This window comes from Schistocerca piceifrons, chromosome 2 (assembly GCF_021461385.2).
Source record: "Schistocerca piceifrons isolate TAMUIC-IGC-003096 chromosome 2, iqSchPice1.1, whole genome shotgun sequence".
Classification (NCBI taxonomy): domain Eukaryota; kingdom Metazoa; phylum Arthropoda; class Insecta; order Orthoptera; family Acrididae; genus Schistocerca; species Schistocerca piceifrons.
Window position 1 is genome coordinate 643,663,768 of NC_060139.1, and position 17,111 is coordinate 643,680,878.

General features: G+C 45.0%; 1 protein-coding gene across 1 annotated transcript in view; it reads right to left on the reverse strand.

The window, feature by feature from the left end:
• Positions 1 to 17,111, reverse strand: part of LOC124775688 (Down syndrome cell adhesion molecule-like) — a 195,830-nt gene that overhangs the window by 161,793 nt on the left and 16,926 nt on the right. Inside the window, exons 2-3 of the mRNA XM_047250517.1 lie at positions 16,541 to 16,728; positions 8,681 to 8,844 (exon numbers count right to left, since the gene is read on the reverse strand). Coding sequence (XP_047106473.1) covers positions 8,681 to 8,844; positions 16,541 to 16,728 — 352 coding nt within the window. The remainder of the gene's footprint in view (positions 1 to 8,680; positions 8,845 to 16,540; positions 16,729 to 17,111) is intronic.

Sequence of the window (17,111 nt, forward strand, 5' to 3'; positions counted from 1 at the left end):
TACTCAGTGCCAGATTTGACAGGGTTCTGTTAGTCGCAGCCGTATCGAGTTGGAATACTGAATAAAAACTGCAGTTACAACCGGTACTGTAGAACACGAAAATGGCAAAGAGGAAACAGACAGCTCTAAATGTACAGTTAAACCGTAAGATTCTAGATCAAGAGGACCGTGGTAGCAAGAAAACAGCAATTGCAGAGGAATTTGGAATACCTAAATCTACTTTATCTACGATTATTAAGAATCGAAAAAAATATTAATGCTGCGGCATCAGGTTCTGGAAACAAATCTAAACGACTTCGTACCGCCAAGTACGAAGACAGCGAGACGTTACTGCCAGAATGGTTCAATGATGTGCGTGCATCTAATATACCTTTAACTAGCCCTGTGATTCAGTCAAAAGCAAATGATATTGCTAAAGATATGGGCATCGAAGACTTCCTTTGTTCTGCTGGTTGGATGTATCGGTTCCAAAAGAGACATTCAGTTTCTTCTGTACAAATTTGTGAGGAAGCAAATAAAGTTGATGAAGAAAGTGCGAACAGCTGGTTGCATGAGTTCAACCGAGTGAGGGAAAAGTATGTCTCATGTGATGTGTTTAACATGGATGAAACTGGATTTTTCTACAATCTTTTTCCAAATCACACCCTGGGGATAAAAGGTGATAAGTGTCACGGTGGAGGACGAAGCAAACAACGTGTGACTATTGTGCTGTGCTGTAGTGCTGACGGCAGTGAGAAGTTTCGTCTCTGGGTTATCGGTAAATCCGAGAAACCGCGTTGTTTTAAAAACATAAATATGGACACTTTACCTTGCACCTACTCTCACCACAAGAAAGCTTGGATCGATGGCTTCTTCGTTTCAACAGTCGAATGGTTGCTCAAAATAGACATGTTCTTCTTGCATTGGACAGATGTACTGCCTATAACGTTCATGATCTGAACCTATCCAACAGCCGGCCGCGGTGGTCTCGCGGTACTAGGCGCGCAGTCCGGAACCGCGCGACTGCTACGGTCGCAGGTTCGCATCCTGCCTCGGGCATGGATGTGTGTGATGTCCTTAGGTTAGTTAGGTTTGAGTAGTTCTAAGTTCTAGGGGACTGATGACCACAGACGTTAAGTCCCATAGTGCTCAGAGCCATTTGAACCATTTGAACCTATCCAACATAAAGGTTCAGTTTTTTCCACCCAACGCCACAAGCCGCCTTCAGGCATAATCTCTCTCATAAAGAGAGTTTATCGTAAGCGACTTGTAAGAGTTGCAATTCGTGCTGCTGAAAACAATAATGCAATCCAAGATTGGAATCTGCTTGACGCAATAAAAGCCATCGCAACAACCTGGAACTCGGTATCGCCACATCATATAGGGAAGTGCTTTAACAGAGCTTGGAGACATAGCAACACTGAAGATGTCCACGAGCTAAAAGATGCCACTTCACCTGATGAATGGATAGTTCTGCAGGACATTGCGAACCCTGGGATTAGTTTCGAAGAATTCATTAGTGTAGGTGACGATGTTGCCGTATGTGCTTCTGTGGTATTGGATGTGCCAAAAGCTGTGAACGAGGTGCAACAAGGGCTTCAGAAGAAAGTAAAGAGGAAGAGAATACAGATACCATTCCACTTACCCATCAGGAGATGTTTACAGCCTTGGGCTATTTAGAACGGTTCGCTTCAACATCCGACGTCACTGCTGGGTTTGCGATCATTACAATTGGTTGTGAAATCACAAAATATTATCGTTCCCATGAACGTTAGCGAACCATGACCGAATTTTTTCCAAGAAAGTAACGAACATAATTTGTGAGTATTTGTAATTTTACAATCACTTTGTAGTGTTATAAGTCTACAATAACGTGACTGATAGTATAGTGTATTACTTATTAGTGTACTGCTGTACATGTATACTCATTAAAATATGTGTTTTGCACTAAACACGAATTTTTTTAACACGGACTCCTGATTTTTCGGTTCCTTCGGATTCGTGTTAACGAAGTTTTACTGTAATAGAGATGAACATAACTGTTGTACAAAAATTAATGACACAAGTAGCTAAGTAACTTTCGCATGATGCGCCATTGCCAAGTGTGTGTGTATGTGTGTGTGAATACCTAAGGGACCCAACTGCTGAGGTCATCGGTCCCTAGACTTACACACTACGTAAACTAATTTATGCTAAGAATAACACACACACACACACACACACACACACACACACACACACACACATACCCATGCCCGAGAGAGGACTCGAAGCTCCGGGCCGGCCGCGGTGGCCGAACGGTTCTAGGCGCTTCAGTACGGAACCGTGCTGCTGCTACGGTCGCAGGTTCGAATCCTGCCTCGGGCATGGATGTGTGTGATGTCCTTAAGTTAGTTAGGTTTAAGTAGTTCTAATCTAAGTCTAGGGTACTGAAGACCTCAGATGTTAAGTCCCATAGTGCTCAGAGCCATCGAACCTCTCGCGGGAGCAGCCGCGCAGTCCGTGACATGGCGCTTTAAACCGCACGGCTACTCTGCAGTGCCATTGCCAAGTAAGTCAGCTTCATGACACTTGCCACATAGACTGAGGTGAAAAAAAGTCGTGTTATAGTGATATGCACATATACATATGGCGGTAGCATCGCGTACACAAGGTACAAAAACGCAGAGCATTCGCGGAACTGTCATTTGTACAATTAACATACGCTGAATGCAGCATGATAGTTGGAGCTACACCCACGGGGCATTCCATTTCGGAAATCGTTAGGAAATTCATTATTCCGAGATCCACAGCGTCAAGAGTGTGTTGAGAATACAATTTTCAGGCACTACCTCTCACCATGGCCAAAACAGTGCTCGGCGGCCTTGACGTAAAGACCGAGAGCAACGGCGTTTGTATAGAATTGTCGGTGCTAACAGACAAGCGGAAATGAGTACAATAACCGCAGAAATCGGTGTGGGACGTACGACGGTCGTATCCGTCAGCACAGTGCGATAAATTTGGCGTTAACAGGCTGTGGCAGTGGACGACAGACTCGAGTGTCTTTGCTAACAGCACGACATCGCCTGCAGCGCCTCTCCTGGGCCGTGACTACGTCGGTTGTACCGTACCCCAGACGACTGAAAAACCGTGGCCTGGTCGGAAGATTCCCGATTTCAGTTGGTAAAACCTGATGGTAGGTTTAGAGCGTACATAGACCCAACGAAGCATGGGCCAAGTTGGCAGCAAGACCCTGTGCTAGTTGGTGATGGCACCGTGTGGTTTGGGCTGTATTTGCATGGAATGGATTGGGTGTTCTAGTTCAACTGAACCGATAATGGGATGGAAACGGTTATGTTCCGCTACTTGGAGACCATTTTCAGCAATTTATGCACTTCATGTTCTCAAACAACGATGGAACTTTTGTGGATGACGGTGCGCCATGTCGCCGGGCTACAATTGTTCGCGATTGGTTTGAAGAACATTCTAGACAATTCGAGCCCAGATCGCCCGACATGAATCCCATTGGACATTTATGGGGCATAATATGGAGGTCAATTGATGCACATAATCTTGCATCGGCAACAGCTTCGCAATTGTGGATGACTTTAGAGACAGCGTGGCTCAGTACTTCTGCAGTGGGCTTCCAACGACTTGTTGCGGGCCGGAGTGGCCGTGCGGTTCTAGGCGCTACAGTCTGGAACCGAGCGACTGCTACGGTCGCAGGTTCGAATCCTGCCTCGGGCAGTCTGGAACCGAGCGACTGCTACGGTCGCAGGTTCGAATCCTGCCTCGGGCATGGATGTGTGTGATGTCCTTAGGTTAGTTAGGTTTAATTAGTTATAAGTTCTAGGCGACTGATGACCTCAGAAGTTAAGTCGCATAGTGCTCAGAGCCATTTGAACCACTTTGCACTTCCAACGAGTTGTTGACGACATGCCACGTCGAGTTGCTGCACTACGCCGCGAAATAGCAGGTCTAGTTGGATATTAGGAGGTATCCCGTGACTTTTGTCTCCTCAGTGTACGTACACGAAAGTGCTACGGTGCAGTACAGAACGTAACTCACTGATATACGCTATGAGATGAACAGAAATCACACTTTTTTCAAAGGCAATAATTACACTGCAGTCAGTGAAAGTTATAATGGTCCCTGGACATTGCAGAAGGCTGGACATAATTCTTTTAGAGTGTGTGTTCACCAAAGACTGCAAGGCATGCGCACCAACGTGTTCCCATGATGGCCGAAAGGTTTGCAAGGGGTTCTCGAAGTAGGGCGTTTCACTTCTCCACCGCGTGGTTCAGAAGTGCCGAATGGTCGTTGGACCATGTGGACGTGCTGTAATACGTCTACACAATGCATCTCACTCGTGCTTGAAGGGGTTTAAGTCGGCGAAACGGGCAGGTAAGACCTTTCTCGCCGAATATCCTCTCATTCCATGAAGTCCTCCAGCTGCGAAATTCGACGCGATCCTCTATTGTCAGCCATAACGTGAGGTCAGTGCCGAATATACCCCTGAAATGAAGCAAATGGAAAAAGGAATATAGTGACACAATAACGTTGGCCCTTGAGTGACCGCCTTCAAAGTTTCAGAGGTCAGTACGCCCACGCAACATTATACCTCACCACACCATAAGACCTGGACCACGGAAACGATTATGTTCGACAATGCTGGACGCACTCTCATATGGCGAAAGGTGAGAACACCGAAGGCATTCAGAAAAATTACCGAGCTGATCGTTTTGATGGTTCAGGTGTTATGTAAGGTGTGAGGAGGCATAATGTTATGTGGACGTACTGACCTCCAAATCTTTGCACACGGTATACTCACCGGTCAACGTTACTGTGGCATTGTACTCAGTCTCCATGTGTGTCTTTCCAGGGGTGCTCGGGGACCTGACTTCGTTTTTGTCGAGCCGGCCGAAGTGGCCGTGCGGTTCTAGACGCTGCAGTCTGGAACCGCGAGACCGCTACGGTCGCAGGTTCGAATCCTGCCTCGGGCATGGATGTGTGTGATGTCCTTAGGTTAGTTAGGTTTAACTAGTTCTAAGTTCTAGGGGACTAATGACCTCAGAAGTTGAGTCCCATAGTGCTCAGAGCCATTTGAACCATTTTTTTCGTTTTTGTCGATGACAATGCGTACCGCATCGAACAGCGCAAAGGGAGGATTGTCGGCGAAAGGCCCAGCCTGCCCGTGCCCTGGCTTATAACCCATCGAGCACGTGTGTGACGCGTTGAGACGTATTGCAGCACATCCACATGCACTTACGAGCATCCATCTGTTATCAAACGCGATGGTGGAGGAATGGAACGCCCTATCAGAAGAACTCCTGCCAATCTTGTGGCCACCTTGGGATGTGTTGGAGGACATGCATTGCTGTCTGTGATTTTCACATATCCTATTAAGAACTACGTCAACCCTTTTGCAATGTCCAGGGGACCGTCCTAAACCGCGGTAACTTCGATGTAATTATTGTCTTTGAAAAAAAAAAAAGTGCGATTTCTGTTATCTCAAAGCGTGTTTCATTCAGTTACCTTCTTTACTATATTCTAGCAGTTTTTCCCTTCTACGGGCAAATGTCGTGTGTCTAAGTTACTTGAGAGTGGCTCGTCATGTGAAAGTTACTTTTGTCATTAGGTTTTGGACAGCAATGTGGTTGTGGTAGTGAGTGCAGTCTTGATGGCTTTCTGATAGCAGAAATCTCTACGAATAACTTAGGTTTGAATGAAGACGAACGGATGTGGACTTCTGCTTCCTTTCTTCTTGCTGTCAAGGAAGTAAATACCCAGCTAAGTGCGCGAGGAACGTCTATGAGGAAGGCTGTTAGGTGGCACCACAAGAATAACGTTTTGACAACATCCCTCGTCCCTTTCACTACGTGCTGTCAGTGTCAACGACAGCCCGCCAATGGCAGCCTGAAGATCGTTACGTAAAAACTCAACTTGTCCGAAAAAGCGGGGAGAAACTACTTTTTTGAGTGGATAGGATGCTATTTTATACTGTAATTAGTCACTCGACGAAACCAGAAGATTCTTGACGCACATCCCACTCAATGGCAGTATTATGGTTCTTCATGCTTCATGCACCGAATATGAGCTACCAGTAACCCCCCCTCCGGCCACCTAACCTCACATACTGGATATGTATTGGGGGTAATCTGCGCTCTGTTTTAAGAAAAAGCTAGTTTTTTACGCATCTTAATGTTTATGTCGTCATGTCTCCCCAACTATGTGTCTTACCGTCGTATAAATTTGCAGGTATATTCAGTGGTATATGTGAATACTGTCCGCAAAATGTGTTACGAATGGAGTTAGTCATAAAGGAGTACTAAATTAAAACGTTATGCCTGTTGCTTAAGTTTTATTGTATCATCTGTGAAAACATAATAACCATTGGGCGTTTTTTCTTTGTGTGTGTTTGGGGGGGGGGGGCGGTGTTGTCAGCAGGAAAAGGTTTCAAAAGAGTTTGACATTAGGTGTAAAATGTGTCCGAAGTAGCTAAGTGCTCTTGTTGTCAAAGACTAAATGAATATAGTTTGGGTAATTTGCACGCAGTGAGTTACACTGCCTCAAGACACATACACAGTTTTTAATTTTAATACATGTCTCATCATGATAAACCATGAGTAGGCAACCTGCGACCCGTGGGCCAGATCGAGACAGTGATTGGTTTCATTCCGACCTGCGGAATAAATTTGTGAGCGAGAGAAAGAGGCACTGGTATTGTAGTCCATCCGGGTCGTATTTTCGGATATTTTCGCGATCATTTTTGGACAAACATTTAAAAACGCTAGTTAACAGCGTTAGAGGGTATTAACACACCAAATTTCAAACACTCTAATGACATACCAGCAGCCAAAAATTGCTAAGTTGCTCCTGATTGCTTGTCAGCTGGAACTGCCCAACTAATTGCAACATTTTGTTTCTCTGTTTTTTGTCTTATCAATATTAATAAGTAATTCTTGTCCTTTGTGGATGTATTAGAACGCTGCAACCATTAAATACGCAGGTAATTTATAATGTACTTACGCGATTAGCTGCTTTTATAGGAGTTCATTTTTCTGCGATGATATTTCAAGGTGCCTGGCGTGCCATATTCGGATGTTTGCATTTATTTACGTATCACGAGCATTATTTCTTTACTAAGGGCATTGCAGATTTTTGCAACAATAGTTTTTCAGACAGTCTGGAAAACATGCTAAGTAAACACCACCCGTCAACAAATCCAAACATCTGCAGATGGGGTGAAAATAAAATGAACGTGCTCTCAAAAATACGTGTTTTGAGGCGTAATTCGTTGGCATGTCCTGTCTGGAAGGGCCTGCTATTCACATCGGTGCGTTACCTGATAAACATTAACGTCACAGTTGTCAGCCAAACATTATTACCAACGAGATAGCAGTGTCACCTGGTGAGGAGTGACTGTCAGTCAGACACATCCACGGTGCATGCACAGAAAGGGGAAGGCGCTTGATCTGAGTCTGCCCGAGGGCAGATTGCGATGGCTCGGAGGCGCGACGCGGGCATTTCGGAAACTGTACGACTTGTCGGCTGTTCGAGGAGTGCTGTGTTGAGTGTCTTCAACACGTGGTTTGGCGGCCACCCTCATTACACATGTCGGAAGTCAAATACTGGACAGGAGTCGAACTGTGGCGAAATTAACATCAGACTTTAATACTGGGCTAAGTGTAACTGTGTCTGAACACCGAAGTCTCTTAACTGCAACCACGACTAAAATGGACACATGACCATCGGCGCTGGACATTGGCGCAGTGGCAGAGCGTTGATGGTCTGATGAATCCTGATACTTTCTTCATCATGCCGGTGGGGAGCGCGAATTCGTCGTCTTCCAGGGGAACAATTCCTTGACACCTGCACTGCGGTATGGAGGCAGTCTGGAGGCGGCTCCATTATGCTCTGTGGAACATTAACGTGGGTATCCATGGGTTCAGTGGATCTCGTGCAACGCACCGTGACAGCCAAGAAGTATTGTACTCTGGTTACAGACCATGGACACCCCTACATGACGATCATGTTTCCTGATGGGAGTGTCATTTTTCAGCGAGATAATGCATCATGTCACAAGGCCAGGGGTGTGATGGAGTGGTTTGAGGAAAAAAGTGTCGAGTTCCAGCTGATGTGCTGACCCTCCCCCCCCCAACTCGCCAGATTTGAATCCGATCGACCACATCTGGGACGTGATTGAACGTGGCGTCAGAGCTCATTTACGGGAATTAGGCAACTTGTGTGCACATGTGGCGCCAACTCCCTCCAACTGCCTACCTCATTGCTTCCACGCAACAACGTGTCGCTGCTGTTACCCGTGCAAAATGTTGTCATTTTAAGTAGGTGGTCATAATGTAATTGCTGTTCAGTGTAGTTTTCACTTTATGCACAAGGAGCGCTGCTCTCGCGTCACATCACAAGGCGGCCATCGAGCTTAGGCAAGTAACCTCTTAATGAGTCAACTATGACAGCATTTTAATTCTTTTATGTCGTTCACTAATTGTATGAGAAACTGAAAATTAAAGTTTTTGTGGCTCAGGAAGTCGTTTGATCGGCAAACTGGAACTGGGGCCATTTGCTCGCAGGCCTATTTACAATATCCGATGAAGTTCCCTTTAGCTACCCGTGACCTCACCGTGACCTCAGTGCTGCGACTTCCGCAGTGGCTGGCGTGTGACATAGCGACTGGGAGGCTGAAGCTGTGCGGGCTGCCTACCTGTCGGCCGAGCAGCTGGACGCGCGGTGACGTGGCGAGCGGTCGGCCGTCCTTGAGCCAGGAGACGGCCAGCTGGGGGTGGCCCTCCGTGGTGCAGTTGAGGCTGGCCGCCTGGCCAGCGTCCACCGTCTGCAGCTGCGGGCTCATGTACGCCGACAGCGGCGCTGTAACAACAGACACGCTGTTACAGACAAATCCTCTTTACGGATGACAATGACACTGTAATTGCAGAAGCTGTTGATGTAGTTTTCAGTCCGATCTACGTCTACATATATACTCCGCAAGCCATCGTACGGTGCATGGTGGAGGGTGCCCTGTACCACTACTAGTCGCTTCTTAACCTGTCCCACTTGCAAACAGAGCGAGGGAAAAACAGCTGTGTGTATGTCTTCGTATGAGGCCTAATTTCTCGTATCTTATCTTGGTAGTTTTTATGCAAAGTGTATACTAGTGGCAGTAGAATCGTTCTGCATTCAATTCAAATGCTGGTTTTCTAGATTTTTTTCAATCACGTTTCTTCCCTTCAGGAAGTTCCATTTGAGTTGCCGAAGCATCTCTGTAATACTTGCGTGTTTTTCATTCTTACAGGTAAGAAATCAAGTAGCCTCGCTCTGAATTGCTTCGATGTCGACATGGTGTCGATGCCAAACAGAAAATGGTTCAAATGGCTCTGAGCGCTTATGAGGTCATCAGTCCCCTTGAACTTAGAAGTACTTAAACCTAACTAACCTAAGGACATCACACACATCCATGCCCGAGGCAGGATTCGAACCTGCGACCGTAGCGGTCGCGCGGTTCCAGACTGAAGGGCCTAGAACCGCTCGGCCACAACGGCCGGCGATGCCAAACATTCAAGCAGTACTGAAGAATAGGTTGCACTAGCGTCCTGTACGCTGTCTCCTTTAAAGGCGCACCACGATAGCTCGTTTTATCAAGATCTCCTTTCTAATCTATCCTGTGCAGGTCTCTTCATCTCTATATAATTACTACAACCGACAATAATTTGAACATGCTGACTGCAGTCAGGCCGTGGCCTCCATCTACAATTTGTACCACCCTCCTGGCCCCTACTCTTCCCTCCATTATCACATTAAGTACAACTTGACGCCTCATGATATGTTCTACGAACTTACCCTTTATTCATTCAAGTTGTGCTATAAATTTCTTTTTTCCCCATTCCGACTCAGTAGCTCCTCATTAGGTATCCGATCTACACTGTAAAGCTCCATTGCTCTCTTTAATTAATGTCTATTCTCAGTTCTATTTTAGACTAATTTGTGCGGCTATTGGACTGTTTCACTCAAATATGGGAGCTCCACATGGAGAACAGGCGTCGCTACGTAATAAACTGGCCCATGTGCCTAATGCAACTGCGTGTCTCTGATAAGAAAGTTATTCAGTTAAGGAATGGAAACCCTCACTTTGAAATAACAACAGTACACGTCAAATTACTTTCTTTTATTAGCCCGTTTGCGCGTAACCCACTTCTCTAACAATGCCTACACTTGTCGAGTCTCGTTTAACACTTACGTTTGTTTCACCTTCACGCTAAAGTAATCATTGCTACGTTGCGTTCGCATTAATTAAACATGTAATCACTGATCACGGAGGCTTTTTCACTTACGTCCTACTTTTAACATGCTCCGCAACAAAAATTACTGATTCTCAAACACAACACTATAATCAAATCTGTTAATTAATTCTGCGTGCCTTTGCACGAAAAGAATTACTTACTGAAATATTTTTCTTCTACAAACCGAAGTAATGATTTCAGGTATTATTTCCACGTTCTACCTTCTTCGTACAACTCATCCTCGACGTGGCTGTGTGTGACCCCTCCGAGGGGGAGGCCAACACCGACCCTCCTTCACACACCAAGAAGCACGTGACTACTACAGCTGGAGCACTGTTGTCATTAAACAGCATGACAGTGCTTCCTCAGAGAAAATGCACACGCGACTCCGAAAGTTAAAGAACCTAGCAATAAGTAAGAAAATGGTTCAAATGACTCTGAGCACTATGGGACTCAACATCTGAGGTCATCAGTCCCCTAGAACTTAGAACTACTTAAACCTAACTAACCTAAGGACATCACACACATTCATGCCTGAGGCAGGATTCGAAACTGCGACCGTAGCGGTCGCGCGGTTCCAAACTGAAGCTCCTAGAACCACTCGGCCACACTGGCCGGCAAAAGTAAGACAGCAATACTCCTTACAACGCAGTTAATCGCACCTCAAAAGCTTCTATTCTCCTCCTGTTTGAACCTTTTACCGTCCATGTCTCATTACCATACAAGGCTACACGCCACACCTATACGAGGGAACTTCAAAAAGTTACACTTGTCGTCCTGCGCCAAGACCATTGCGCAACAAGAGCGGCGGCGCCTTATCAGAAGTGCAGGACCGAGTCTTCTACCATGGAACACTTTTCAGACTTTCGGCTCTAGCCAGCCCTGCAATAGAAGTTGAATTTATTTTCTGATTCTCTTTTTAAATGATGCCATTCACTTTTTACGTGCTGCAGTCTTCTTCTGAAATTACAAATATTATCCGCAAAAACGTTTTTCCAAATGTGAAAACATGTTACAGGGTACAACATGGTCATATACCTAAAAATAAATGTTCAGTTGAAATGTAGAAGCAGTGCAGTCGAGGAAACTTTGTCACTTATGTATTCAGTCGCGTATCTGTTACGTTATTGTTCTACCACAAACAAATAAACACTAGGTGAAATCAAATTAAGCAGAACGTTTTGAAAACGAAGCTATTTGAAACTAAGACAAATTTCCATTTTCAACACAGCTAAAATTGTTGAAACATTAACGAAAGTTACTTAATCTAAAAAACTCAAGTGTTCTATGGTGAAAGACCTTTTGCTTCAAGGTGCAAGGTGGTGCACAACAGACGAAGTATTTTCTTTACATGACTAACTTTAATTTTACAGTACTTACCATAATATTCGGTAACTGAAGAATCAGCAATATATTCCAAATAGTTTTAGTATGTTATATTGCACTTAAGTATGTAGGATTAGAACTATTTACAAATGCTGCATATAACTCAACCTTGTGTCTAGCCACAACAAAAACTGTAGAAAATGACGGAAACTTCTTCAGGCGGTTCTTAGTGCGCATTCCTTCATGTGATTCTAAAATCGATCACTAGACTCAAGTGCTGATCGGAAACCATCATGTGGTCCTATGTGCACTATCTCATAGGTACAACACTCTCCTCTACATGTCCTGTGTTTCCTGCAGGCACTTTCTACTACTGTACAGGCAACAGGTGCACTACAGTGTAGGATAAAAGTGGCGCGGCAACTGCAAACTTGAAGTACCAGGGACAGTACTATTCTTGTGGGCAAAACGTCTATATCACACACAGACTGGCGTTGAAATACTGGCGGTTTACGGACCAAATGACCTGTAGCATCCAGCTGTAGTGACGTGGTGCCAACAATTCGACTGAGGCTACTCTGATGTGGGTCAGGCTGGGTGGGAAGGGAGGAAGGCCATCGGCATCGAACCCAGATGACGTTGTCGACGCGATCGAGGAAATGATTCGCAGCAATTGCAGATTTTACCACGATGAGGACGTTGACGCTGCGATTCTCTAATGGCTCCGTGACAGAGGAGTGGATTTCTCTCGAAGAGGAACTGAACGACCGGCAGAACGTTCCACTTTACAGACTTGGTGACTATGTTGAACTTTATTAAGTCTCCTCGTACCATCAGAAAAGACTTCTTAACATTTAAGTTTATATTCGACATTAATAAATTTCTCTTTTTCAGAAACGCTTTTCTCGTCATTGCCAGTCTGCATTATACATGTCCTGTACTTCGGCCACCGTGAGTTACTTTACTGCTCAGATAACAAAACTTATCCGCTACTTTTAGTACCTCGTTCCCCAGTTCAGCTCCTTCCGCACCGCCTGATTTAATTCGACTACACTTCAAAACTCTCGTATTGCTTTTGTTGGTTTTTTAATCATATAGCCTCTTTTCGAAACACCAATCCATTCCTTTGAACTGGTGCTACAAGTCGTTTGCCATCTCTGTCAGAATTACAATGACTTTACTGCTCAGATAGCAAAACTTATCTGCTACTTTTAGTACCTCGCTCCCCAATTCAGTTCCTTCCGCATTTCTGCTCTGTGAACCATGGTTCCTTTCCCAGATTTCTCCTTTGCTTCCTTCACTACTTGGTCAATGTACAGCACGAATAATATGAGGGGTAGGCTACAATTTAGCTTTTTGCCTCGTCGACTGCTGCTTCCTTTCACGTCCTTATGGCTTTTCTAACTGCAGCCTGCTATCTTTGCAAGCTGTATTGAACCTTTTGCTCCCTCTGCTATATCCCTGCTAATTCCAGAATTTCAAAGAGTGTATTTCTGCGAACATTTTGAAAACTTTCTCTAAAACTACAACTGCTGTAAGCGTAGGTTTACCTGTATTCATTGTTTCTTCTAATGTAAGTCGTGGGGCCAGTACTGCCTCGCGCTTTTCTACAGTTCTCCGAAACCCAAGCTGATAGGCTTCTACCAGTCTTTCTTTCTTCCTTAAATAATTCGCATCAGTATTTTTCAACCCTGACTTATCAAATAAGACACCCCGAAACTCCTGGTAGAGGTAGCAAATGACAAATCAGGGATACATACAAAGTTGATAGTGAGAACATTGTCAGTATGGCACGCCTTTAGATTCCTGTGATCAGAGCGCAAGTGCCTCGTAGCCAGATATTGTTCCCATGTACTCCAGAACTTAGTTATTGATATCATAGTTCTCTGATTTGATGCACAAAACATGCCACAAAATTCAAACCTCAGAGAAGGACAGTAAGAATAGTAACCAGAACTAATAATCGAATTCACTGTAAAAGTTTGACTCATTAGTTGAAGACTGTAACTGCACCATTACCAATGCATGATTAACATTAAGAAAAAATTTACTTATTGTTACACAAACACCTCCTTGTATGATCGTGGAACAACAAAACAATATTTTATACTATCGAAACAAACTCTACAATAAATTTACGAAGAAGAAGAAGAAAGAGAAATCTAAATCCATCATATTTAAAAGGGGAGATGAAGCACACTTATTTAATAATACGCACTACGCAGTACAGATTTATTTAAATAACACGTAATGAGGCTGAGTACAGATTATAAGTGTTAAGATTGGTAAAAATTACAAAATAAAACGTCTCCGTCATTCACAACACACTTTGAGAGTGTAGAGCCTGTTAATGGAACTCCGTATGCACAAGATCTGTAATGAAGAATGCCGGCCTGAGTGGCCGAGCGGTTCTAGACGCTAGAGTGTAGGCAGGTTCGAATCCTGCCTGGGCATGGATGTGTGTGATGTCCTTAGGTTTAAGTAGTTCTAAGTTCTGATGACCTCAGAAGTGCTTAGAGCCATTTGAACCATTTTGTGATGAAGAATACTAATCTCGTCTCTTCTTGCTCAGATCGGTATTTCTCTCATTATGGAGGTATGCCAATTTGTTCTTTCAAACAGAAAACTGGTAACGTGCAGAGAATGTAATGGATAAGCAGGAGTGTCAAATTATCCTTGTGCCAGCAGAATGTATTGGGGATAGTGCATGAAATTAATTGTGACAAGAAATGAAGAAATAAGGTAAGATTTTTTTCTTTTTCTTGAACCTGTATCCCACATCGAGTAGCATCGGCATAGTTATTAATAGATTTGGAGCGGTTAATTTAAAAGGTGGCCGGATGCCCTTCCTATTGCTACGCCGTTACCTCCTGAAACGGAATATTTGTAACCCAACTGTCTGCGTTCAGTGTTATCCAAGAGAAAGTGGGCGAAAGTGTTCGAAATGTTAGCGAATCATGTAACTCTGACTGGACTTGGATACCAGCCCAGCATTCACTTAGTAGGATGTGGGACATCACCTAAAACCACATCCAGAGTGGCCAGCACGACTGTCATCGTTAATACGCCTGGTGGGAGTTTGGTGGCCAGCGAAGTGTTTAAACTCAGAAGAGTGTTCCTGGAGCCTCTCTGTAGCAATCACGGACGTGTGGGGTGTCGCATTGTCCTGCTAGAATTGCCCAAGTCCGTTGGAATGTACAATGGAAATGAATGGATGGATGTGATCATGCAGGATGCTTACGTACGTGTCATCTGTCAGAGTCGTACCTATACGTATCAAGAGTCCCATACCACTAAAACTGCACACGCTCCACAGCATTACAGAGCCTCCATTAGCTTGAACAGTCCCCTGCTGACATGCGGGATCCATGGATTCATGAGGTAGTCTCCATACCCGTACACGTCCATCCGCTCGATACAATCTGAAACGAGACTCTTCCGACCAGGTAACATGTTTCCAGTCATCAACAGTCCAAGCGAGGCGTAAAGCTTTGTATCGTGCAGTCACCAAGGGTACATGAGTGGGCCTTCGGCTCCGATGATGCTTCGCTGAATGCTTCGCATGCTGACACACACAGCACTGACATCTGCAGCAGTTTGGTAAAGGTTGCAATCGTCGATGGTCCCGTTCTTGCAGGATCTCTTTCGAGTCGCGGCGATGTCAGAGATTTGATGTTTTACCGCCGGCCTCTGTGGCGGAGCGGTTCTAGGCGCTTCTGTCCGGAGCCGCGCTGCTGCTACGGTTGCAGGTTCGAATCCTGCCTCGGCCTTGGATGTGTGTGGTGTCCTTAGATTAGTTAGGTTTAAGAAGTTGTAAGTCTAGGGGACTAATGACCTCAGATGTTAAGTCCCATAGTGCTTACAGACATTTGAACCATTCGATGTTTTACCAGATTCTTGATATTCACGGTACACTCGTGAATTGGTCGTACGGGAAAATCCCCACTTCATCGCTACCTCGAAGACGCTGTACCTTGTTGGTCGTGCGCCGACTATAACACCACGTTCAGACTCATTTAAATCTTGATAATCTGCAATTGTAGCACCAGTAACTGATCTAACAATTGCGCCAGACATTTGTTGTCTTATGTAAGCGTTGCCTACTTCAGCGCCGTATTCTCCCTGTTTGCATACGCCTATATTTGAATACACATTACTATACCAGTTTCTTTGGCGCTTCAGTGTATATGGTACTCCAGAAGGAATCCCCAATATTTAGTGATATGACAGGAACGATCGTTCGACGCAAAAAAGTCTAGTATATATGAACTCCAAAAAGCATATCTTAAGAGCTACTATCACTTGTTCATCTTCGATACTGCGAAACAAATCTCTTCTACTGCATCTACTGTTCATATTTTCTGGCCTATTTGTATGGACCAAAAGAAGAAAAAAATTGTAAACAAGGGCTCTAAAATGCATGCCATACGATCCATGGTCACTTGTTCAGCAGAAGAGATATGTTTCAGAGTTGCAAAGAATAGAAGTGCTCATAGCTCTTAAGGTATGTACTTCAGGTCCGATGCGTAGTCCAAGTTTCTTTTTCTGGTCGATAGTACGATATATGTATTTCGCAGTCAGAGGTATCGGAGCTATTTTCGCTTATAACTTTCGAATCGGTAATTTCCTTACTAGGGTCCCTTACCTAAAGTTGATACATTTACCCTTTTCCATCATTTCAGGATTTTTGTCTCACCATCATGGAAGCACCATGTATGGATCTAAGGCTAACCTATATATCAGGTCGAAACCGGTTATCCAAATGAAACATACCAAGCAACCCAGACAGTGTGTTTCGTCACTGTTATTGACGATAACTGGGAAGTCTGGAAGCTGTGGCGAATGGCAGAGAGGTGGTTTCGTCGGCTACGCACAGTAGGTACTTTTATCAGACTTCTCGTGGTGGCGCCTGCAAACGGGTTAAATGAGACTGGGTGCTACGCTCTGTGGGCGCGACTCACCTGTGACGAGTAGGTCTGTGACGACGCGCTCGGCGCCGACGCTGTTGTTGACGAGGCAGGTGTAGCGGCCAGAGTCCTCCAGCAGGGCGTACCGGAAGTAGAGGTTGCCGCCCACCTGTCGCACCCTGTCCCCCAGCTGCAGCTCTGCCGGCGGGCCGGACAGCGCGTTACCCGCCCCGCGGTACCACCTGCAACAACACACGGCTCTCTGTACAGGGCAGCACACGGACACTGGTACAGTCACAATAATGAGCCAATCAAGCCTTTTGTATTCAGCCTGCAAATTGCGTTGTACGAATGTGTGGTGTCTGTTCTCTCACACATGTACGAAAGAACAGACACCATGCATTCCTATAACTACTTCGCCTCGCTGGGCTATGAATCCACAACCATCAGAGCGGACGCACAGTTACGTATTACATACTGCAAGAATCTAAAATTAGCAAGCACAGTGAACATGGACGGGGAGTGCAGATAGGTGGCATTGGGCGGAACTGTGAATCGGCCAAAGAGCGTGCCTAGATTGTCCACGCAGTTTCGATGAACACCGTGTCTGGATGGGGCAGTGGTT